This window comes from Chrysemys picta, chromosome 6, assembly GCF_011386835.1.
Source record: "Chrysemys picta bellii isolate R12L10 chromosome 6, ASM1138683v2, whole genome shotgun sequence".
NCBI lineage: Eukaryota > Metazoa > Chordata > Testudines > Emydidae > Chrysemys > Chrysemys picta.
Window position 1 is genome coordinate 79,165,045 of NC_088796.1, and position 26,178 is coordinate 79,191,222.

The 26,178-nt window shown below is 41.6% G+C and overlaps 1 protein-coding gene across 2 annotated transcripts in view; it reads left to right on the forward strand.

Annotated features, from left to right (window-relative positions):
* The first annotated feature begins 81 nt into the window (after positions 1–81).
* The window catches only part of MEGF10 (multiple EGF like domains 10), a 165,797-nt gene continuing 139,700 nt past the window's right edge, over positions 82–26,178 (forward strand). Inside the window, exons 1-2 of one of the 2 annotated variants that reach the window (XM_065599304.1) lie at positions 82–220; positions 817–920. In XM_065599304.1, coding sequence (XP_065455376.1) covers positions 902–920 — 19 coding nt within the window. In that variant the 5' untranslated portion in view covers positions 82–220; positions 817–901. Of the gene's footprint in view, positions 221–816; positions 921–18,305; positions 18,700–26,178 lie in introns of those variants that run through there. The other variant, XM_005303051.5, reaches the window with a different exon arrangement.

Here is a 26,178-nt window from a genome sequence, read left to right on the forward strand (position 1 = left end):
CTCCCTGCAGTTGCTTCTTCAAGCCAGCTACAGCTTCTCAGGCTTCTGTTTCCTGAGCAGGCCCCAATTACTACCAGACCTCTAGCCTCTGTCAGCTACTTCTCTCAACCACTTCTCCCTACAGTTTCCTGCTGCTTTCTGTATTGGGATCACTTGATCCTTCTCCGATGAGATTCATCTTAATCAGGGATGGCTCAGGCCCAGGTTCTCAAGCCCAAAGGTAAGCTACCCTGGTATGGTGCCATAGAAGAATATGATATTACATTTTAATTTTAGAAAGTTGTACTTATGGTAAGGTCTTTTAGGTTTTTCTTTTTTTTTTTTTGCTATGGGAGTATGATAAGCAGTGGTATGTAATATAGCAAATAGCACAAGCACAGGAAATTTTTTTTCTCTTTCTGAGGATCATTGAAATTTAAAGAGATTTTTTTTGTATACAGTAGATGTTGCATAGCTCCAAAATCCAATATGCCATGTTATCTTATTTTAATTTAATTTGTTTTGATACAATATATCTTACAAGACTGCTTGTGACTATCTACCACACATATTTTGTTGTGCATTGAATGTTAAGCAGTTCTTTAGCAACAGCAGGTATTATTTTCCACTTGATGATGTCCCATGGTATAAGTCATGATCAAGTCAGGGAAGGTCATTTTTGAGATAAAGCTAGAATGTACTGCAACCCTTACACAGTACAAAAAGTCTGAAATGTAGCACTGAATGTAGTAGACTGAAATTATTTTTGTTTAGACAGATCATATTATTATAGATATTGATGATACTGCTATGGCTGTTTATATTTTTCCTCAACAGATTTTTTTAATTCTACAATTCTTTGAAGACCATTAGTCCCAGTTTGTCTCCAAGTTCCCCACTGATAAACACAACAGAAGGCGCTATGTTAGGAGAAATAAATGGTGAGTAGAATCTCTGTTAAATGGCAGCAGTCAGTGATTTTAAATTATATCATTTCTATCTGATATCATTTAATCTTAACAATACACTGGTAATGATGACCAAAATTAAGTCAAATATGTTCATACTAATAAGTGAATAGGACTGATTGTAAACACTTCTTTGGCAGAATGAGGGAAATCATCTGAGCTACCTGGAACTACAATGTAGATTTAATTGAAGAACATGGCAGCTCAAAAACTGCTTTTGCTGCTTCTCTCTTGTGTTCCAGCTTTTAGACTGCTATCCTCCCTCACTGTGTGTGCTCTCTCTCTCTTTTTTTTGTGTGCTAATTCCTTCCTTCTTCCCTGTTTGCTTTACTTCTCTGACTTCCCCCACTATCTCTATATTTTTCCATTTTTTCTCTTGCTTCTTCCCTCCTTCCTTTCATTCCTTTTTATCTCTATTTCCCAGTCTCCATTTTTCCTTCCCCTGATTACTCTAGAGCCAAACCTATTATCAACCTGAATAATTTCTTGCTGCCCTTCTGGTCTTAAGTCCAAAAGCACAAGCAGAGGGAGGTAGACTGGTTGCTATGGTGCTTTATGATACTTTACCCTGTTTCATATCCTCTGGGCTGAAAACAAATGTTACTTCCTCTCCCATCTGAAAACAGCTTCTGCCTGAGCAGGGAAACACTGCTTTGTAGGAACACAGCATCATTATTGTTACTCTGGTGTCTATTTCCTTCAAAATTACGGAATGATTTCAACCTCTCCTAATCTCATTCATGCCATTTCTCATCTCCAAACTTCATTTCTAAGGTTGGCTAAAATACCCCATTCTAGAATCCTGGCAGGTTAGAATTGCATGCAGTCTCAGTCAAGATCAGGTGAATTCTGTGCTTTAATACAATCTGCTGTGTTCTACTTACATCTAACCTTGACTGTTAGGAAACACATGTATGGTATCAAATGTTTGCTAACAACGTCAGTTATATGTATTCATATTACAAAACCCTTAAGAATGCATCTGCACTAGAGTTTCACTTACGTAAGCTAGAGTCGCGTTTAAAATCAGTTTTTGTTAGGACGGGAATAAGATCATTTCATATCTCAATGTAAATAGGGCATAGCCATGTTACAAAATTGTTTACAAAACCATGGTATCATCTAGTAGGACATGATTAGGCCCTGTGCATGATGAGATTTGATATTAGTATGTTTAAGGAAAGTATATTTGTTAACAGAGTAACAGAAAGCACACCAATATCCTACATGTTTGAAGGATCATACCAACTGATCATACCAAGGTTTTTAAGATCAGGCTTGACAAAGCCCTGGCTGGGATGATTTAGTTGGGAATTGGTCCTGCTTTGAGCAGGGTGTTGGACTAGATGACCTTCTGAGGTCCCTTCCAACCCTGATATATATTCTATGATTCTATGAACTGTAATTTTTGGGATACGTCAAAGTACAGAAGTGTTACCTGGCTCCTGGGGGCTGCGGGGAGCAGCGGGGGAAGGAAGTGATCATGTAATTAGAGACTGTATCATATAATGCATACACACAACGGAGTCAAATTAAGATTGTACTTCTGAGTGCTTGACTTTGCAACCTTAATGTTCTTTAAAATAGTTTGTGTGTGTGTAATTTCCTGGCTTTTTAATAAAGCAAACTGAAAAAACCAAAATTTGGTTATGTGGAACTATATTGACAGCAAAGGAATCTTGAGACTCCTGAATTCTGGAGTTGGTTGCTGGGTTTAGTGTAAGGGTGGTGTTGGTAGCCTGTGATATATACAGAAGGCCAGACTAGATGATCTTGTGGTCCCTTCTGGCCTTAAACTCTGACTCTATACTAGGTTCTGAGGGAGAGTATTCTCTAGTGGTTACAGACTCTTCTGTCTTTGCTTCCTTCTGACTCTGTGCCTCCCACACCTCAACAAAGCCTGATCCCTTCTATCCCTGGCTTCTCTAGCCTATCCTTGTCTCTCAAAGCCTATTCTCAGCTCTTTGTCTCAATCCCAACCCCAGTCTCCATATTAAACCCCATCAACACCTTTTCCTAGTCTCCTGCTCAGCACCGTACCCCTTTGAATTCCAGTCAAACAGCTTCCTACTCCCTGGATCCTGGGAGGGGGGGGGGAGACAGGAGGGGAGGGCACTGAGAACTCAGGAGAAACAGTCCTTGGACCCTGGCATCAGTAATTTCAGGGGAAGTCTTGCTTGACTTCTGCAGCCCTGGGCTGGTACGTATTCAGTACAGACAGAAACATTGGAGAATTTAACAAGTCTCTACTGAGCACGTAAGAACAGTGGTTCTCGGAGGCTTATAACTTGGCCAAATTTGGATGGATTTTCACAGGGACAGTAAAAGGCATGTTCCAGACCACAGGGTGACCCCATCCTGCCAAGTTTCAAGTACAGAGGTGCTAGAGTTTCTCAATAAAATGATTGTGATAATTTTTTAAATATGGGTAGAACAATGTATTTTCCCCTATCTTATTCTGGGATATGGCTGAACCATTTTTGCTGAAATTTTCCAGAAATATTCAGCCTGAGGCAGACACACAGCATGGAAAACTTCAGTCCAAATAGTTAAAGACTGGCAAAGTTATAAGCAACCGAGAGCAGGGTTGTAGATTCATAGATTCTAGGACTGGAAGGGACCTCGAGAGGTCATCGAGTCCAGTCCCCTGCCCTCATGGCAGGACCAAATACCGTCTAGACCATCCCTGATTGACATTTATCTAACCTACTCTTAAATATCTCCAGAGATGGAGATTCCACAACCTCCCTAGGCAATTTATTCCAGTGTTTAACCACCCTGACAATTAGGAACTTTTTCCTAATGTGCAACCTAACCCTCCATTGCTTCTTGTTCTAACCTTAGAGGCTAAGATGAACAAATTTTCTCCCTCCTCCTTATGACACCCTTTTAGATGCCTGAAAACTGCTATTATGTCCCCTCTGTCTTCTCTTTTCCAGACTAAACAAACCCAATTCTTTCAGCCTTCCTTCATAGGTCATGTTCTCTAGACCTTAATCATTCTTGTTGCTTTTCTCTGAACCCTCTCCAATTTCTCCACATCTTTCTTGAAACACGGTGCCCAGAACTGGACACAATACTCCAGTTAAGGCCTAACCAGTGCAGAGTAGAGCGGAAGAATGACTTTTCATGTCTTGCTCACAACACACCTGTTAATGCATCCCAGAATCATGTTTGCTTTTTTTTTTTTGCATCACACTGTTGACTCATATTTAGCTTGTGGTCCACTATAACCCCTAGATCCCTTTCTGCCGTACTCCTTCCTAGACAGTCTCTTCCCATTCTGTATGTGTGAAACTGATTGTTCCTTCCTAAGTGGAGCACTTTGCATTTGTCTTTATTACACTTAATCCTGTTTACCTCAGACCATTTTTCCAATTTGTCCAGATCATTTTGAATTATGACCCTATCCTCCAAAGCAGTTGCAATCCCTCCCAGTTTGATATCATCTGCAAACTCAATAAGGGTACTTTCTATGCCAATATCTAAGTCGTTGATGAAGATATTGAACAGAGCTGGTCCCAAAACAGACCCCTGCGGAACCTCACTTGTTATACCTTTCCAGCAGGATTGGGAACCATTAATAACTACTCTCTGAGTATGGTTATCCAGCCAGTTATGCACCCACCTTATAGTAGCCCCATCTAAGTTGTATTTGCCTAGTTTATTGACAAGAATATCATGCGAGACTGTATCAAATGCCCTACTAAAGTCTAGGTATACCACATCCACCGCTTCTCCCTTATCCACAAGACTCGTTATCCTATCAAAGAAAGCTATCAGATTGGTTTGACATGATTTGTTCTTTACAAATCCGTGCTGGCTATTCCCTATGACCTTACCACCTACCAAGTGTTTGCAGATGATTTCCTTAATTATTTGCTCCATTATCTTCCCTGGCACAGAAGTTAAACTAACTGGTCTGTAGTTTCCTGGGTTGTTTTTATTTCCCTTTTTATAGATGGGCACTATATTTGCCCTTTTCCAGTCTTCTGGAATCTCTCCTGTCTCCCACGATTTTCCAAAGATAATAGCTAGAGGCTCAGATACCTCCTCTATTCACTCCTTGAGTATTCTAGGATGCATTCATCAGGCCCAGGTGACTTGCAGGCATCTAACTTTTCTAAGTGATTTTTTATTTTATCTTCTAAACCTACCCCCTTCCCATTAGCATTCACTATGAGACTGGGGGGAGGGATAGCTCAGTGGTTTGAGCATTGGCCTGCTAAACCCAGGGTTGTAAGTTCAGTCCTTGAGGGGACCACTTAGGGATCTAGGGCAAAAATCAGTACTTGGTCCTGCTAGTGAAGGCAGGGGGCTGGACTTGATGACCTTTCAGGGTCCCTTCCAGCTCTATGAGATAGGCATATCTCCATATATGTTAGACATTCCTTCAGACTTCTCAGTGAAGACTGAAATAAAGAAGTCATTAAGAATAGTAAGTATTGGGTAACCGTAACTTATAGGCATCACTACCTGTGCCACTCATATGCACATAAAATGAGAACTCAAAGATAACTCTGTCAACTTTATATTAGACCTTTCAGGCACAGGTATTCCAGGCAGAGGCTGTGTTTGTTTCTGATCCCTGTCTCTTCACAGTTCTAAGACTGCACAGATACAGGTCCTACCCCTAGTAAATCAGCTTTCTTAACAGACTGTCACTACCACCCTTCCTCAGGATGATCTGCTATCTTCCTGTTAGTCCCTTTGTTACCCAGGGTTACCTAAACCCAAAGCTCTTGGTAACTTTACTCTCTGTGAGTTGGTATCCGGAAATAAACCAAGGGAGATGCAGCACCTCCATCTGCTATATGTCTGGCATAAATCACAAAAAGTCAAGTGCTTTTACTTAAAGCCTTTACTTAGTCTCCAGCACTCTCTCCAGAATGCCTTTACTCAAAGTCCCTGTTTTATTTAGTCTCAAGGACATACAAACATAATAGGTTCCAGAGCACCCCCAAACAATAGTTACCCATGCTCTGGGGGAGGGGTCTTTAGTGGTCAAACAACAAGGTTCAAGTGGCCAGCTAGCTTCCTGTTGCTGGGGATTCCAAGAGATGTCCAAAAGGTCAAATCCAAATCCCTCAGACCTGTCTACCCCTTTTATGTTAGTAACTTCTACAATTATATCAACAAGTCAACCAAAGAAAAACCATTAAGCAAGCACTTTTAAAGCTCTTGTATAGATGTGCTTTTGGAGAGTCCGCAGTCCCACACATGATGCACCAGAAGTCAAATATAGATAGACTTCCTGTTTTTCACAGACGCTTACCCCAGCATATCAGGTAAGTCGCAGTCAGGCCCACATCTTGTGACCGCTCCCTCCCCCAGCTTTGCCTTAGTGATGCTAAGGCTGGTACAAAGGCTTACAGGTGCTACTCTTGGCAATAAGCACAGTAATCAATATTCCATCCCAATAATTGGCACTGGCTTGAGCACCTGGCTGGTTGCTAAAAATGCATTCAAAAACCTTGAAATGCTGACATGGCCTGAGAATATCCCCTTTGTGAAATTTTCAGATAAGAAGATCACAAGAGAAGGTAAATTCTGAGCTTTATGTGGAAACCAGATGTTCCACATTATAATTTGAATGTTTTCTCTAAACGAAAAGACAGACTTGATCAAAGACCTCATCATGCAGTCAATTTATCTCAGCAATTCAAGTAGTGGGACTGAATACTATTCATTTAAAAATGCTATTTATATGGAAAAATATCTGATCATTTCATGCTTGTGATCTGAATTTCTTCCTTAGTATTTTTCTCAGTAATATAATAAGATATACCTGTTTTATTATTTTTATTTCTAGTTTAAGAAAAAACACTTGTTTTAAACCATATTTTCAACACGTTCCATCATGAAGAAGGAAAATATCATCACTGAAACCATAGTGTGAATCACAAAAAAAGTATCCTATTTTTTAAAGGTGCAGGCAATCTTATTCATAACTCAGCAGTATGAACATTGAGTAATTCTGACCCAAGTTTGTGATCTTTTATTCTGTCATTGTGACATACCAAATATCTCCTATACTATATTAATTATCTGTGTATATATTTCTTTAAAAAGACTATCTTAAAGGTATATTTTAATGTATATTTTCCCAATACGTAATGAAAGATAATTTAGAATAGGAAAAAATTGTCTGTGTTCTACTCAGTATGAGAGAAAGTATTCTATATATCTCAGTGAAATGCTGTCAATAATTTAAATAGGGGATTCTAAAAACTGTATGATAAACCCTATGTAGCAAGGGGAATGCATTTGCAGAGAAGCATAATGGGATAGGTATTCATTAGTCTTCCTATTTAAGCAAAAACAAGTTGTCATAAGCATAACCAAGGATGGAGTCAATACTATTTGGCAAATAAACTGAGATTAAGATGCCCTCTGCTGGAAGTGTTTATACTTTGCTCCTGAAACATTTGCCAAGTATAGTGGGAGGCTAGCACTGTGTTTGACTTGTATGATTTTGAAACGGAAGTCTTAGTGTGTGGATTTTGAAGGCCATCTGGATTTTTTTTTTTTTGTAACCTGTCTATCACTTGGTATAGTGTGGCCACTCCAAAGACAAAAAAGTTGATCTTCATAATTTTTATGATCGTTTTTAAGACAGGGCTGGCAGGGGTTTCGGTGAGTTCCAGTACACCAGTACTACAGTTGGAGCATAGACCTGACACAGTCTCATTCTTATTCCTGTAATGATCCCAGGTTTATGCACAGTGTGCAGTCATCATTAAAAAGTTAATAAAAGACACTTTTACTACATCTAAGATGCTGCAGTTTTCTCCTGTGATTAGAAGATGAATTACTTCACGATTGCCCTGCTGTTGAAAATGCTGATTTTTGTAATAGCAACCTCTGTGTGGGACGACTGTGCAACTCAATGTGAGCAAATGATTGTAGCATTTTGGGCAAGTCTGCTTAAAACTCAAATTGAGTCAATCTGTGGTAACTAAATTTATAAAATTATGCATTTACACACAATACATTTTTAAAACATTTAGTGTGTGTTAATTGAGAAATGTTATAGCCCTTCTTTAGTTAAGGAGAAAGAAAAAGGAAAAATACATTGTTCTTAATTAATCAATTAGAAAAATGATCCAAACGATCTAGAGGCAGTGTGGTCTAATGTACTAAGTACAAGAATGGGAACCAGCATGTTCTGAGTTAAGCAATTCTGATTCTGGCCCTGACTCACACCTCTAAATTTTCTGCACCTGTAAAATGGGGATAAATACTTATCCAGCTCACAGGGGTATTGTGAGGGTTGATTGGTTAATACTGTTATGCTGAGAAATAGGGGTGACTTCATGAATCACAAACTTATTTGAGTTTGGTGTGAATGCACCCTTTAATTCATCCTGACAGATATGTTAATTGATCAGAAACACTCCTCCACCCAAAAGACATAAGGGAGTTGTGAACCCACCCAGGAGTTTGGACTGAGTGAGTTGGAGGGCTTTCGCTGAATATTGTTTTTGGATAGAGTAGAGGTGTGTGGGAAGGCAGAAGAAACAAACAAACAAAAAAATCTGGGAGTGACTAAGGCCTGATCTACACTGAAAATGTAGCTTGACATAGCTGCATCACTTGAGTTTGAAAAATTACACACCCTGGAGCACCATAACTGTGCTGCCTGAATCCCTGGTATAGACTCATAGACTTTAAGGTCAGAAGGGACCATTATGATCATCTGGTCTGACCTCCCGCATGATGCAGGCCACAAAGCCGTCCCTACCCTTTCCCTTGACTCTGCTGTTGAAGTCCCCAAATCCTGTGGTTTAGAGACTTCAATTAGCAGAGAATCCTCCAGCTAGCGATCCCTGCCCCATGCTGCGGAGGAAGGCGAAAAACCTCCAGGGCCTCTGCCAATCTACCCTGGAGGAAAATTCCTTCCCGACCCCAAATATGGCAATCAGTAAAACACCGAGCACGTAGGCAAGATTCTCCAGCCTGACCCTCATTAGCCATTATACTATTATACTATTTACCTGCCATGGCACGCTGTTCCTTTGACTGAAATCATGTTATCCCATTAAACCATTCCCTCCATAAACTTATCTATAGACTTGACTATATCAATGGAAGAATGAGTTGGTCAACCTAGCAGCCATTGCTCATGGAGGTGGAGTTAATATAGCAATAGAAAAACCCCTTCTGATGTTGTAATGTGCATCGCTGCTGTGATGTAGCTATGCTGCTGTGGCCTCCATAGTGCAGACAAGCAGTGAGAGACAGCCAGCCAGAAGAAGCAGCATGGTGTCCTAGGAGAAACCTGAAGCTTTGGGTCAAGGGTGGAGGCTGAAATGATGTTCTTGGTGCTGTGAGCAAAAGAACCTGTTTCTTGCTATTTGATTCATTCTGTGTTCAGAGACCCAAAACGTTGTACATTTGTTTTAAATAAACAAGATTGCATCAAAGAAAATACCAGACTCCACTAATTTCTACTTTCAAATGGAACATTCCCAGGGCCCTGAAATTTGACCAGGGGCTCCGGTCGAAAAGAGGCAAAAATACTTTGAAGATGTAGAACTCTATAAAAGTGATAAGTATTAATATTTTTCTAAGAATTCTAAAGACAGTGGGGGTGGTTCTTACAAGGAAATATAGCTTGCAGAACATCTTGCTCTTTGGTGAAACCAACTGGTAATTATATGCAATGTTGTAGCCTAATGGGTCTCAGGATACTACCCACTGACTTGTAATTTATATTTGTGAATGGCTAAATTCTGTTAATTCCTCTGATCCTAACAATAAATTCTATCCAAATCAGTGTGGAGAGCTAAGCTGATGAATACTAGGAAAAATGTGACTAATGTTTTGATGTGTTTAAAGAGAAAGTTGCAACTTACTTTCTTCAAATACACACAAAGGGCCAAATTCAGATTTTTTTTGAGTAGTCCTTTACTCTGCAATTAGTTGTGTTAAAGCCAATGAGACTATTCATGGAGGGAGGTGATACTCAATGCAAGAATCTCCTTTTCCTGTGTTTTGCTGTTTGCCCCATTGTGATGTTGCACGCCATATGTTTTATGGAAATATGTTTATAAGTGTGAATATAAAGTAATTGGAATATGCTTTATGCAAAAGGTCTCTTGTAAGGTATCATTACAAAGCTTATAATCTATTGAGGGCTTGGCTACACTTGCAGCTGTAGAGCGCTTTAAGTTAAACCAGCCTTTGGAGAGCGCACTAGGGAAAGCGCTCCAATCTGTCCACACCGAGAGCTGAAAGCGCACTGGCATGGCCACATTTGCAGCACTTGCAGCTGCATTGGAAGCGGTGCATTATGGGCAGCTAGCCCAGCGTTCAAGTGGCTGCAACGTGCTTTTCAAATGGGGGTGGGGTGGAGTGTGAGTGTGGGGGGGAAAGAGAGTGGGTTTTTGGGGTGCTGTGTGTCAGCACGCTGTCTTGTAAATTCAGACGCCCCTCCCTCCCCCGCCTCTCACTCACTCAAAGCAAACATTAACTGTTTGTTTTTTTTCTCAGACCAGATAAACAGCCGGCACTCCGAAACGGAGCTTTGAAAGGGCACTTCCGCGTCCCGAGTTCACAACAAAGACAAGAGAGGCCACTTCAGTTAAGGGGATTATGGGACGTTTCCGGAGGTCAATTAGAGCGTTGTAACATTATTTCTCATTTACACTGTCACTGAAGCATCTCACCCAATACGCAACAGCTGTTAATCCTCTTGGGGAGGTGGAGTACCAGGAGCGCTCCAGTCAGGGAGTCAGAGCACTCTACGTGTCTTGCCAGTGTGGACGGGGAGTAAGGTAGAGTGCTCTGAGAGGCTTTATTGCGGTATAACGTGCAAGTGTAGCCAAGGCCTGAGTGTGTATCATTCTTGTAGCTGAAGCTAGAAATATGAAGTATTACTCTGAAGTCCTATTGTAAACTATGCAAAGTGTGGGCCATTAATGGTGGTTTAGAAACTTGATGGCTCCCATTAACCAGGATAATTGGTTGTAAATGGCTCTGTTTACTTGTAAGCCTTTCTGTGTTCACGTGAGTCAGGCCAGAAAGAATGGAGGCTTGGGGTCTCACAGGACATGTGACCATGTCACCTGGTACTGGAATCCATCTTAAACCTGGTGCTTTTCCATTTAGAAGATGGGGTGCAGGGCCGGCCCACAACATTTTGGCACCTGAGGCGGGGAGCTCAAATGATGCTCCCATGCCCCCTTGCTTGGGCCAAAACTTTGAAAGGTCTCAATTCTGCCTTCTTCCTGTTCTACTTCTCTCATCGTACTGCTCTGCTACGTGCCCCAATAAAGGAGAACTAACAACTTAAAATGCCTTGTTCAATTTTAAGTTACACTTAACTTTCCAACACCTGAACAGCAAATGTAACTTTTCTTGTCTGAATAGTAAACACTGGTATTTTTATCTGTTTGAATAATCAAAGTGGTGCTTTCCGTGCTTTCTTGGTTGCAAAGATTTGAACTGCTTCCTGAAGGTTCACAGTCTGGACCAGCTCATGCTCTATTGAGATGGCTGCAAGGCCGACCAGCCTCTCCTGTGTCATTGTGGAGCGTAGATGTGTTTTTATTAACTTCAGCTTGGAGAAGCTGCGTTCTCCACTGGCAACTGTTACAGGAAGTGTTAGAAGTATGCACAGAGCAACAAAAGCATTTGGAAAGAGGGTGGTCATCTTATTTGTGCACATATATTCCAGAACCATCTTTGGAGTTGAAAGGTATCTTGAAAGGGCTTTCAGTTCATCACCTAAATCACTCGCATCAATATCGCACATGTCATCATGTGTCAACACTGTCTCTAGTGCCCTGCGTTGCTGGTGTAGGTCTTCTTCAGGTATAGTGAGGAGTTTTGGAATATCATACAACATCCCAAATATACTACTGTGTTCCTTGAGCTGTATGAAACGTTCTTCAACTGACTGTATTGCACAATCTAGCACCTGGTTAAAGAATTCAACTTTGAATTGTTGTTTGGAGTCTCTTATGGGATTATCCCGTGCCTCGTAATCAAAATGTCATCTTCTTCGGTGACTCTTGTATTCTTGAATGGGTGGGAAAACAGCTTCAGTGTGAAGTTCCTCTGCCAACTTCTGTGCACTCTTCAGAACGTTTTGAAATCCCTCATCTGACCGGTAAGACTGTAGGTATGACTTTGCTTTGTCCAGTTGTTCCATTGCTCCAGATATATCAAGGTCAACACCTTGGAGTCTCTTGCTTACAACATTTATTTCAAACAGTATGTCATGCCACAACACTAAGCCACACAGAAATTTGAAGTTATGTAAGTTTCTGGTGATTCCATTTCCCTTTGCCACTGTTCTCCCATGAACAGTTCCTGTCATAGCATTATCCTCCATAAGGGCAACTATGGCAACATCTATCTTCCCAATTTGGTGTTTGATAGGCTTTATCGCCTCCACTCGACTTTCCCATCATGTGGCATTCAGTGGTTTCAGTGTCAGAGAAGATGTTCCCAGATGTTGCTTCAAAATTTGCCATTGATGAGTTGATGTAGAGAAAAATAAATAGATGCTTTGAATTACATTAAAAAATTCAGCAGCCTCACTAGAAGCTGATGCTCCATCACTGACCACCAAGCTCAATGAATGAGAATTGCATGGGACAAAAAAAGCTTGAGGGTTTAACTCTCAGATCTGTGTCTGCACTCCTCTGTTCTTTCCTCTCATGTTGGCACCATTATCGTAGCCCTGGCCTCTCATGTCAGCTATCACAATTCCCGTATCTTCCAGCTTTTTAAGAAGCACATTTGTCATACCAGCTCCTGTACTGTCATCAATGTCAATACATTCTAGAAAATGCTCTCTGACAGTCACCATTGCAGGGACATTTTCACTAGGTTCTGTTGTTGTTACAAAACGCACCATTAAAGTCATTTGTTCCGTATGGCTGATATCAGGTTTGCAGTCGAGAATACCAGAGTAATATCTTGCTGACTTCAGATCTGCCACAATCTTCTGTTTGACTTTTGTTGCCAGTAACTGTATGATCTCAGTTTGAATTGTTTTTCCAAGGTAGTGGTGTGTGTACATTTCTTGGGTGGTGACTCTTCTTAGATGCTCCTGGAGTACAGAATCAAACTCCGCCATCAGCTCCACAATTTGAAGGAAGTTTCCATTGGTTGGCTGAATCTGAAGTGCCACACAGTGCTAGGTTTTGGGTAGCAAGCATTCTCACAATGGCAATGAGCCTTTTCAGAACATTTTGCCAATAAAGAGACTCTGATGCAATCTTCTCTTGATGCTGATCATCTATGGTGGCCTTTAACCTTAGTCTCATCTCAAGCTCTTTCCACCTATGGAATGCTCTCTGGTGACTTGCTGCCTTCTCATGGCATGCCAGATTTCTAGCCAGATTTTTCCAGTCCTTTGTTCCTGTAGAACCCAGTGTGGCTGGAATATTAGACTGGAAGAGTTTGCAACAAAAACAGTATGCAGCATTCTGGGTTTTTGAATACATAAGCCATGACCTCTTCACTTTGTCACCATTGGGGATTTCATGCCAGTAATGTGTTGGATAGAAACTTCTATTTTAATTATCTTTGGGGAACATGAAGTTTTTCACTTGCTGTGGCCTATGCAGTACAAGGAAGTCCCTCAGGCTACTGGTCAAATGGGTCCACAGTCCTTGATCATCTAGACTTAAGAAACTAAACTCAGCAGCAGCTGTTTCTTGCGCCTCCACCACACTCTTCTCTGATCTACACTGTTCTTCAGGAATGTGCATGGTTACATCCATTTGAAATGGAGATATGGATGCTGCAGTAGCTGCCAGGTCACCTGCACCCTGACTAACTGGAAGATCAGACATTTCCTCACCACTCACATCCTCACTGGGGCCGGAAGGCTGACCGTGAACATTTGTGTCTGTGTATCTCAGGAGAGCTCCTTCCTGTTTAGATAGGAAAGCTTCCTTTGCTTTCTTTCTTTTTCTGAATGCTGCCCCAGAGAGACGTTTTCTTCTTTCACTTATGACTGCTGATCCGTGCCAGCTGTAGTGGCTCTCAACACTCCATTGAAGGGGACAAATAAGCAGGCTGGTTGCAGGGCCTGAGTGAGGGAAGATATCAGCGTCTTAATGGCCTAACTGGCTCCTACTACTTCAGTTGACTGCCTGTTCTCCTCAAGTGGGTTCAGGGAAGCAGCAGGAAACAGGAAGCTCCCTGAGAAGCTGGTGTTAATCAGTCCAGGCTCCTGGGGGTGCTAGAGAGGTACATAAGAGGCTCCTCCTCCTCCTCTCTCTCCCGGCAGCTCCTGCTGCTTTCTGTTATTCCCTCTCACCTTTTCGCCTGCCTGCCTGTTATGTCTCTTGTGCCCTCCTTCCTCCAGCAGAGCACTCCACCATCTCTGTGCATCTAGAGCAGAGAGAATACATATGCACAAGCAGCATGCACAATTTTCTACACTCTGGGTCCTAGTGGTGCCCCCCTCCTCCCCCGCCCAGTCTGGCACATGAGGCGGCCACCTCAGTTCGCCTCATGGTAAGGCCAGGCCTGAAGGGGTGGGGACCCAGAGAGACACAAGATTCCTGCCTTGTGCCAAAGCTATAAAAGGGTTTGGAACAGAACAAAGGGAGCTGCCAGTCATGAGAAATCCCCTAGCTACCACTTGAGCTGGAACTAACAAGAACTGTACCAGGGGAAAGGATTGGGCCCAGACTAAGGAGGAGTCTAGTCTGTGAAAGAAGCTTATTGGAACATCTGTATTAGGCTTAGACTTGCATGTTCTTGTTTTATTTTGCTTGGTAACTTACTTTGTTCTGTCTATTACTTGAAACCACTTAAATCCTACTTTTTGTACTTAATATAATCACTTTTTGTTTATTATTAAACCCAGAGTAAGTGATTAATACCTGGGGGAGCAAACAGCTGCGCATATCTCTCTATCAGTGTTATAGAGGGTGGACAATTTGAGTTTTCCCTGTATAAGATTTATACAGAGTAAAATGGATTTATTTGGGGTTTGGATCCCATTGGGAGCTGGATGTCTGAGTGCTGGGGATAGGAAACTTGCTGAGCAGTTTTGGTTAAAGTCTGCAGCTTTGGGAGCATGGTTCAGACCCTGGGTCTGTGTTGCAGCAGAGTAGCATGTCTGGCTCAACAAGACAGTGTTCTGGAGTCCCAAGCTGGCAAGGAAAATGGGCTCAGAGGTAGTTTCAGCATGTCGGGTGACAGTCCCAAGGGCGTCTCTGTGACCGAACTCATCGTACTCATATAAGCATGCATTAGACTGGGTAAAGAGGAGGAGCAACCAGTAAACCCTCCAAAGGGGTAAAGTATCAACAGGGGTCAGTACTATTTATTCTAGATCTTTAGTTAGCATTCAGAATTAAAGTGTTCATTCAGTATAATTGTACTTGCTGATGATATTAGAATTGGAGGGGTAGCAAATGCATATGAGTGCAGAATTCAACTACAAAGCTACCATTTCTTGGAGGGATTAGAACAGGTGACGCACTGCAACAAGATGAGTTTCAAAATCCAAATAAATGTGGAGTCATGCACTTCGGGAGGGAACAAACAGTCCAGCTGCTTGGAAAGCAGAAAGTCCAGGAAAGATTCTCCCATAAAGGCAGTTAGTAGGTAGCAAACTAAATATGAGTGATACCATTGCATCAAAAGTTTATCATCTTCATCTTCAGTGCTTATGATCAGATGTGCTACATTGTTCTGAATATGTTGAAAAAATCTAGCCATTATAGGGATATTTAATTTAAGTGCAGCATGTCAGCATGAAAATTTTATTTTTGTTTTATGAGTTTGTCAGTTCTCACCATTCTTTATTTAATAATGTTTTGTGTTTCTAATTCCTTAGAGTTTAAATCAGTATAAGACACCTATTTTAATGGAAATAGGTATTTCTAAGCAAGACAATGTGACCACGGATTGTTTTTTTAACTTTAAAAGTATTTGTTATTACTCACAGACCTTGTGACAGAAGATCAAGGATTTCCTGTGGCTAAATAGTCTTTTTAGGTATTTCTCTTGTCACTTATTTTTCACCTGAGTCTGCCACTTTTACACATGTTGAAAAGAACCTCTACAAGCAGCTCTATTGAAATCAGTAGGACTGCTCATGTGATACTATTTAATGAGTAAAGATAATAAAATCTGGCTTTTTGTTATGGTTACACAAATCTTGACTGGTATTGATGTTTCTGGTTTCAAAAATTGTACCTGATATTAATTGTTCCTCTATTTTGCTAGTACTAAAAGAGGACATTTAAAAAAAACTCTCAAAATTATTATTATTTATTTGTATTCTGATAGTGCCTACTAACCTTAGTCAAGGATGAGGGACCCACTTTGTTAGGCACTGAACGCACACACAAAGGAAAATACAGTTCCTGGCCATAGCATTTTGAGACTCTCACAGTCTTCAGCTCAGTCTATTTTTCTCTGACATTATCTTAGCCAGAAATATTTCTTTGTGTGGGGATCCACAACGTGTGATTAATTTTCAGCATATAAATGTGGGAGGTGGAGGAGAAGAATAAATGCAATCTTTGTAATTCTACAACAATTACAGATTTTTTTAAACTAACTTTTTTATTTAATGCAATAAAAACTCCTTGCCAATACTTTCGTTAATGTTCTTTGTCTAACATAATGACTACTCTTATTACTGTAATGAACCCAAGCAATAGGGTTTGGTACTAATACTTAAAAGATTGTTGCAAACAGCAGGTGGCACTATTTTCAAAGAAATTTCTTCAACCACAAGGCACAAACGCTTCACTTTGTCACTTCTCTCAATACAGAGTGGAGTTTTCATAACTCAATTTCTAGATACTTTCCAAAATGAAAACTTTATTTACAAAATTATAAACACTTTACTTGGCATAAGAAGCTATACATATCTTACCAATGTGCAAAGACAACCACCCTACCTATTTGTCATAAGAACAGTAGATGTATAACTTGCAAGGTAGGAGATTTGCCAACATTAGTGTATTGGGGGATTTTAGTCACTGCCTTTCTTTATTATTATCTGTCCAAACTATATTCAAAATAAAATTAAAATATTGTTTTCTGGGCAGCAACCATGCTAAGAGTAGCAGCTAGTTCTCTGCACTTTACATTATTAGTGGGGGTTGTATTGTGCCCACCTCTGAAAGCCTTGAAGTTGTTTTGGGCAGCTCTGTATGATGAAGTGACTAGGCTGCCCACTTTTATGAATGGGTTTTTGTTTTCAGTGCTACCCACTACTCTTTGAAGGATGAAGAAGGTTCAACCTCTGACAGCTTGAAAATATTTTGGGAGAAAAGTAAGGATGCATGTTTCAACTCCACTGAAATATAGTGATATAGGAGAACTTAATAAAGGAATAAAATAGAAATACGATCATTTGCTTTAAAAAAGGGTGGGGATGCTGGGTGTGGAGAGCGCCAAGAAAGCATCCTTCCTGAATAGGAACATTTGTCATGTTGCCGTACAAAGGCTCATTTCTAATCCTACCTTCTACTATGTGTATGTTTTCTTTCCCTCTGTGTGTGTGTGTGTCTGTACGTACACGCGTGCTGGCTCCTTCCTTGGCTGTCACCAGGGATGCGCTGGCTCTATGTAACAAACTGCCCCTCCATGAGAGAGAGAGCTATGAGAAACAAATACTAGGCCTAAAGTCCAGACCATGCTATGTAGCTTTGTCCTGCATCTATGCTTGGGGTGAAAGAAAGCCTGGACAAAACTCTCATTTCAGGCAGCCAGGATTTCCCCCTCGATACTGCATGCCAAATCCCTGGCCTTGCTGTTCCTTGGCAGAGTTCTAGTGCAAAGCCCTTGGCTGATCTGACGCCTGAGGAGTCTTCCCCCAGGTAGGAGGGGACTTGGGTGGCATTTTGCCATTGCAAGTGGGTCCTCTGTGTCTGGGCAAGAAGTCATGTCTAGGGCATCCCCACAATCCTCGGCGGAGTGGCTGCCTGGGCCGGGCATTGGACCTCTCAGGCTGCTCCATCTTGCCTGGAGTAGCAGCCCGGCCCCTGGCCAACCTCAGGCTCAGGGGAGTGTAAAGCTGAGCACAGCTTGCCCAGCGCAGAGAGCCGGCCAGTCGTACCTACCGCTGACGGCTGCCTCGGGGTGCCTTTCTGTCCTGCCTGTAAATCTCCTGGCGTGTGCGTCCCCTGGCTCCGGGTGGGGCCGCTCTAGCTACGGGCGCCTCCCTGCCCCGGGGCAGAGGGGCATTTCACCAGGCAGGGTATGGGTGGGTGGGGGGTCTCCCACGCCGGCCAGCCAGGCTGGAGGCAGCAGCAGCATCCTTTGCTCCGTCTCCCTGCCTCTCCCTGGGGCTGGGAACTCCACGCCTCTCGCTCGAGCGCGGCGGCGGGGCACTTGCCATTGGCCGAGGCGCGCTGTGGTGTCACAAAGGGGAGCAGCAGGTTTCAGGAGCCGCCCGGGACAGCGGGGGCGGCAGCGGGGGGCACTCGCGCTACGTGCCAGCCAGGGGCGGCAGAGAAGCGTCTCGGTGACTGTCCCAGGAGCAGCCGCAGCTCAGCTCCCCCTGCGGCTCTCCCCGTCCCTGGGAGCCCTCCACACCCGGGGGCCAGCGGGACCCCCCTGTGCGGCGGGGAGGGGATCTAGTTCTCCTGCCCCCTTCGCCCTAGGGCCAAATCAGTATGCTGGCTTCAGCTCAGTGAAGCAGCCGGCTGTAAGCTAAGCCAGCGTGCCGCGGCCGCAGCAGCAAGTGCCCTGCGACGGGTGCGCGCAGCTCCGAGGAGGACGCTGCTGGGGTGCAGCTCAGCATCTCCAGGGACAGGTAAGGAAGCCTGGCAAGGGCCTGGTGCTTTGCGTGCTCTCCTTGGTAAGAGGTGGGTGTGGTGCGGAGCTGTGCCTGACCTCTGGGCTCCAGCCCCTCCGCAGTGCGTTGCCCCCTTAGCGCGTGGGGTTGTGCTGGCTGCGCTCAGTTTCCAAGTGGTTTATATCCGCTCTCCCAGCACTTTGCATGCACTGGGAGCGCGGTAAAAAACCCTCTAAGTGTTGCTGTTGTAGGGGAAATCCCCCCAGGTGGAGATTGGGGTGAGCTGGGATTTCATCCATCGCCTTCATATACCACTTGCATTTCTTTTGGGCGCTTTGTGGATTAGAGTGCGGTTCACATTGGACATTTCGTCCAGAGAACAACACGCTTAGGGTCGTTTACAGCCGCCTCTCGACTCACCATTCAGCTCCGAACATGAATATTTTACCCAGGAATGCTGTTGTCTTTTCCTCTGGCAACTTCGGATTCTTCCTCCCTCCCCACCCAAACTGTTCTTCTATTAGTTACTCAGTGTTTGCAGATGCATTAATGTTTGCAAGGTCCCCTGATGCAGGGGAGTTACAGTGCCACATGTTCTCGACACTCCAGAAGAGGGTCAGATGCGGATTTAAAGTGTGATGTTTACATTGAAGTCTGTGCCATTCCCCACTTGTTGGGAGCTGAGTTTGTGGAAACCTTGGAGACGGGTTCTCCTTAAACACTGGTTTGACGGGCCGTGTTTATTCTTTATAGTGGTTGTGTGTTTGTATTCTTTCTTTCTTGAATGTACATGGTACAGTCAAAAGCATTTCTTTTTCCTGATTTGGTAACTAATTATATATACAGATGCCTCTTGTTTTCATTTTTGTATATGTGAAGGAGTAACTTTAAAAAATCCTTTTATTTCTTCTCTATAGATAATATACGTTCTTTTAGCACCCACACCAGATGTGATATGTAAATATACATTTTGTTTCAGACTGTTCTTTTAAACAAATAATAAAACAGTCTTCTATAATCCACACACATCCAATTGGTCTAGACTGTTTAGACAGAATTTCTCTAAGTCAAAGCAAGGGGGAAATAACATTTAAATAAGTTTCCTCTGCAAAGAGTAACTTTTTTTCCATTGTCCCTTTGACTTCAAAATTATTTGTAGGGAGCTAATAACTTTACATATTAGTCAAGGCAACTGACTAATCATAATTTTCTTTAGGGTTATCACTGCTGGGTGAACTGGTAAATAGGGATTCAACTCAATACATCCCCAGCTCTCCTCCCTCACGCCTTATAGCACCCTCCTACTCCCTCTCCTTTGGGACTTGATTCTGTACTCATTCAAGTCAGTGAAAACTCCCATTCACTTCAGTGCAGAATCAAGCCTATGACTGGCAGACCACACTAGTAGCAGGGAAACTGTTTCTTTAAAGAGGTTTAATTTTTCTTTGAAGGCTCTTAGACTTTGGCTCAGCTCCTATGTTTCTGACATATTTGGGCTGTACCTGAACAAGGAAAAAGAAAAGGTTTTCAAAGGCCTTTTTTTATAAGCCACTAATTCAGTGGTTATCAAACGTTTGTATTGATGACCCCTTTCGCACAGCAAGGGAAGTGCGACCCCCTTTATAAATTAAGAACACATTTTAAAATATTGAATACTATTATAAATGCTGGAAGTGAAGTGGGGTTTTGTAGTGGAGGCTGACAGCTCGCCACCCCACATGTAATAACCTTGTGACCCCTGAGGGGTCACAACTCCCAGTTTGAGACCCCCTGAACTAATTTGATCTCTAATAGTAATTCTGAAAACATTGTACAACAGGAGGAGACATGGGGCTGTAAGTGGGTGTAAACTTGCAGGTTCTGCTCATAAAAATGCACACCTGCTTTATAACTTGACTGTGTTCAGGAGTGTCTGCATAAAGACTTTCACTAGTGTGATATCCTGTAAGCATTTTTGGAGTGCAAATATTCCCTTTTTTTATTTCTTCCAAACCTTAGTTGGACTTCAACTGGAATTATACACTCAAATCAACTATAAAAAATGAAACTCTATTTTCAGAATAGTCTTTAGGTGAATTTCTTAGAGTAAACTAAGAACACGAATTAGTTTGGAATCTTATGAATTCTTCAAAGATGTTGCTATTAGCTGTAAGATACTTCCCTATAGTCAGAATATAAATGTAGTTCCTATGCCATTCACCATGTTGATTCTTTCTCTATATTAGGTGCTTACATTTGGTCTATAATCCTTTCAGTTCACTGAAGGTCTAATCTCTCTATTCAAAATATGTTATCAGCATGGTATAAAAGAGATTGTGTGCAAAACTTAGTGAGATTTTCAACTATGCTTGGCAACGTCAAATAGTTTGGAAGAGAGACCAACAATGACTTTAGGAAAATGTTATTGTTCAGCAACTTATACAACTAAAAATCAGTTTGGAGAAGTGTCATTTGTTGCTGACCTGCACTTAAAAGATGCATTGAATGAGCAGTGGCATGTCCGATATGAGACTGAAACTGAAAGCTGGGTTCAGACTTCAATTTCATTGTAAACAACCCTGAATGGCAGTTGTGCCCAAAAACACAATTCAGGGAGAAAGCATACATAATTAGCTATGTGCGTTCTTCTTGAAGTGCAGTATAGGGTGGAACTGACTAAGCTGGAGGAGGAATTTATGAAAGTAGCAATTTGGGTGGGCAAATTATCCATGTCTTCTGGGTTCTTAATTCTGTTTCCTTTTAAGTAGCAGTTTTTATTTTCAGTCTCAAGTCAGATATGCCAGCTAGGCAGAGGTAGTACAGAAGATTTTTTAATAAATTGGATGTACAATATAGCTTAGACCCAAATTTTCACTTTTGCGTGTGTCCAACTTGTACTCATGCACACCTTGAAAATGTGGGTCTTGTATTATAAAAACTAGATCATTTTCCCTACAAAAACAGTTGGGACAGCCATATTCTCTTGTCATACAACCAAATTTGAAATGTAGATTGCCCTTTAACAAATCTCCTTAAAAGATAAATGACTAACAGTTTAAAATAATAACTTTTAATCAGGGAATTGGACAGTTCATGGGTTTGAAAGTGAATCTTTCACCTCTAGCTCACTAGTTCTAATCCATAACTGGCCAAAAATGATCATTTGTTGTCCTTTCAATGGTCTATGTAAAATGAGTTGGTTATCTCAGTCTAGTTTTCCCTGAATAAGTTTTTACATCACATAAACTAGAATTGGTATTGGTGTTATTTCACCAAGGAATAAAAAGTCCTGGAGACTGAATTATTCTTTCACATCTAGGCTGCCTCTACATTAGCAAACTTTGTAGCTTTAATTCTCTACATGCAGTAGAAACAGTGGACGCTGTAGAGTGGAAACCTAGATGACACAGTGGTAAAAATGCCTGAGTCCTGTCTACATAACAGCTTCCAGCATTGCTATCACTGGTGGAGCTGCACTGGTTGTGCAATACAGCTAATAAGTAGACAAGATCCTAGAGGTGACTCCTCTAAACCAGTATCAGTCTCTACGCAAAAGAATTAATGGACACAAATCTGACATCAGGAATCAAAATACTCAAAAACCAGTGGGAGAACACTTTAACCTGTCTGGTCATTCAGTGACAGACCTGCGGGTGGCTATATTACAACAGAAAAACTTCAAAAACAGACTCCAAAGAGAGACTGCTGAGCTAGAATTGATATGCAAACACAATCAACTCCGGTTTGAATAAGGACTGGGAATGGCTGAGCCATTACAAACATTGACTCTATCTCCCCTTGTAAGTATTCTCACACTTATTATCAAACCGTCTGTACTGGGCTAGCTTGATTATCACTTCAAAAGTTTTTTTTCCTCTTAATTAATTGGCCTCTCAGAGTTGGTAAGACAACTCCCACCTGTTTATGCTCTCAGTATGTGTTATATATATCTCCTCAATATATGTTCCATTCTATATGCATCCGAAGAAGTGGGCTGTAGTCCACGAAAGCTTATGCTCTAATAAATTTGTTAGTCTCTAAGGTGCCACAAGTACTCCTGTTCTTCTTTTTCCTCTAAACCAGGCACACAAGAGGAAAATGTAGGGAACTTTACACTACTGTTGCATGTGCTGTACCTAATTTGTAGATAAACTGGGAATTTCAGTCTCCTGGGTGGTTTGTCCAGCACCTACCATGAGCATAATGACTAAGGGGGGAGATGTTAGAGGTCTATACAGTCATCACTGGTGTGGATAAAGTAAATAAGGACCTGTTATTTACTCCTTCTCATAACACAAGAACTAGGGGTCACTGAAGTAAATTAATAGGCAGCAGGTTTAAAACAAACAAAAGGAAGTATTTCTTCACACAAATCACAGTCAACCTCTGGAACTCCTTGCCAGAGGATGGTGTGAAGGCCAAGACACTAACAGAGTTCAAAAAAGAACTCTCTGAATTTATCTAGGATAGGTACATCAATGGCCATTAGCTAGGATGGGCAGGGATGGTGTCTCTAGCCTCTGTTTGCCAGAAGCTGGGATGGATCACTTGATGATTACCTGTTCTGTTCATTCCCTTTGAAGCACCAGGCATTGGCCATTGTCAAAAGACAGGACACTGGGCTAGATGGACCTTTGGTCTGGCTCAGTGTGGACATTCTTATGTTCATATATTTTTTAAAAAAAGGCATATTTAATAAATGAGTGCAACCATCTAATGAGGCAAATAGCTAGTTTTGATTTCTCAAAACCAGTTAACTTGGATACAGAAGGAACACAGGAAATGTCTTAACATATTTAAGTTTAACTGGCAAAAAACGGAGTTGTATTGAGGGGGCTTTTGACTGCAGCTGGTAAGTGTCCCTTGAGTTTCTATTCAAATTACTTGGCAAAAGTTTTACACAGCATGTCTCACCTTTTTGTTGTACCAGCATTATCAGACGTCCTTTTTTAATGGAAACTAAGCTGCTGTTGGAAAAAATGCAGAGTGCTTGCATATGTGATGAAATTCTAGGGACTAGTTAAGATAGTTTGTGTTGCTATACAAAACATTACAAAATAAACATTAAATATATTAATTTTATATATTTTATGAAATATAGTGTAGTAATAAAACATCTTTTATAAACCTTTTCTTTAACAATGGGATTATGGGCCAGATTCTCACTCGTAAGGATCACTTTACTCAGTGACTGGTTTTATTGACATCAGAATCTGACCATCTAGTTGTCACGGTTACTGCCTTTCTACCAGTCAAAGATTGGTTCCCTTACATTGAATAGTACTGTACACCACAAACAGTCTCACTGAAATCAGTCAGACTAATTGAGGAGCAAGGTGCTGATCATCAGCAGCAAGGATAATGGAATTTGAGCCTACATTTGCAGTGATAATCTAATACCTAATTAATGTCGGACACTAATCTCTAATAATTTCTACTCGTGTCTTTTTCAGAGACTTAAAAACATAAATTAAAAACAATGTGGCACCAATTTGTACATAACTGTGCCAGTTTTCTTTTCATCTGGGCATATAAAATTCTGAGAGAAATCTGTATTTTCATGTAATAAACGTTATTCCAATTAATTGAGACTATTGATATCAATTACAGCCATCTTGTCAGAAAAAATAGTTCTAGGGGGGCAATTGGCCTTGCTGATTCAGTTTGATTAATTGTGTCAGTGTTTTTGTTAATAAACCCAGGCAAACTATGGTCTTTACTCAAGCAAAACATCTTTTGAGGACTGCAGATAGCTCAGTCTGTGAGAGGTACAAATTAGCTTCAGGCTGAAATTTAGACAGGCAAGTCTAGTTGCAGCTCTTGTAGCAATTTAATTTAAATAATGTACCTATCTTTCATATCTAATTAGCAAAGAAATTGATCCATAATGTGCACTGAAACAATAATTTTGAACTCTCTTGATGTGTGAGGCAATGAGTTCTAGAGGAATGAGCCTGGGATTGGGCATCAGAAATTGTAATCTTGGCTCTACCATTGACTCAGTGTGTCTCTTCAGGCAAGACATTTAATCTCGGCCTCAGTTTCACTAACTTTAAAATGGGGATAATTCTAATTCTATCTAACTTTTTAACTATTGAATTCATAGGGGTGCTAAGAGGATTCATTAGTTAACAATTGTAAAGGAGCTTGAAAGTGCAAAGCTCTGAGTATCTGTTGTTTATTATTTGTATCGTGGTAGCACCCAGGAGCCTCAGTCAGAGATCAGGACCTCTTGGTAGGCGTTTTACAAACACTGGCCCAGAGATCTTACAATCTAAATTTAAGACAACAGGTGGATATGGACAGACTGATGAGGGAGTACAAGCAGACGATGAAACAATCTTGGTCAGCATGATAAACAGTCAAGATTTGTGTGGGCATCATAGCAAAGGAGAATTTTAAAGAGGACAATGATGTGGCTTTGCAGGTGTTTACAAGGAAGTCCTCCCAAGTGTGAGTGGCAGCATGAGAGAAAGCACAAAAGGGCTTGTTTGAAAATATAATAAGTGAGTGATGAAGGCTTGCATCATTGGTCAACTGGAGGCAGCAGTCAAAATCTGGATAGTTTATGACAAATGACAGCCATGTGAAAGGCAAATAGTGACGACAAATAGTTTGTTTGATGTGATAGAGAAAGGGGAGCCAGGATAGAAATGCAAATATAGAATCATAGAATATCAAGGTTGGAAGGGACCTCAGGAGGTCATCTAGTCCAACCCCCTGCTCAAAACCAATCCCCAATTAAATCATCCCAGCCAGGGCTTTGTCAAGCCTGACCTTAAAAACCTCTAAGGAAGGAGATTCCACCACCTCCCTAGGTAACCCATTCCAGTTTGAAAATATAATAAGTGGGTGATGCATCACCCTCCTAGTCAAAAAGTTTTTTCCTAATATCCAACTTAAACCTCCCCCACTGCAACTTGAGACCATTACTCCTTGTTCTGTCATCTGGTACCACTGAGAACAGTCTAGATCCATCCTCTTTGAAACCCCCTTTCAGGTAGTTGAAAGCAGCTATCAAATCCCCCCTCATTCTTCTCTTCTGCAGACTAAACAATCCCAGTTCCCTCAGCCTCTCCTCATAAGTCATGTGCTCCAGCCCCCTAATCATTTTTGTTGCCCTCCACTGGACTCTTTCCAATTTTTCCACTTCCTTCTCATAGTGTGGACCCCAAAACTGGACACAGTACTCCAGATGAGGCCTCAACAATGTCGAATAGAGGGGAATGATCACGTCCCTCGCTCTGCTGGCAATGCCTCTACTTATACAGCCCAAAATGCCATTAGCCTTCTTGGCAACAAGGGCACACTGTCAACTCATATCCAGCTTCTCATCCACTGTAACCTCTAGGTCCTTTTCTGCAGAACTGCTGCCTAGCCGCTCGCTCCCTAGTCTTTAGCAGTGCATGGGATTCTTCCGTCCCAAGTGCAGGATAGGGGGTGACATAGTCAAAGTGAAGAACTAAGAAAATTATCTTTTGCAGGACCATTCTGAATGCATACAAGTGGGGGCAAGAT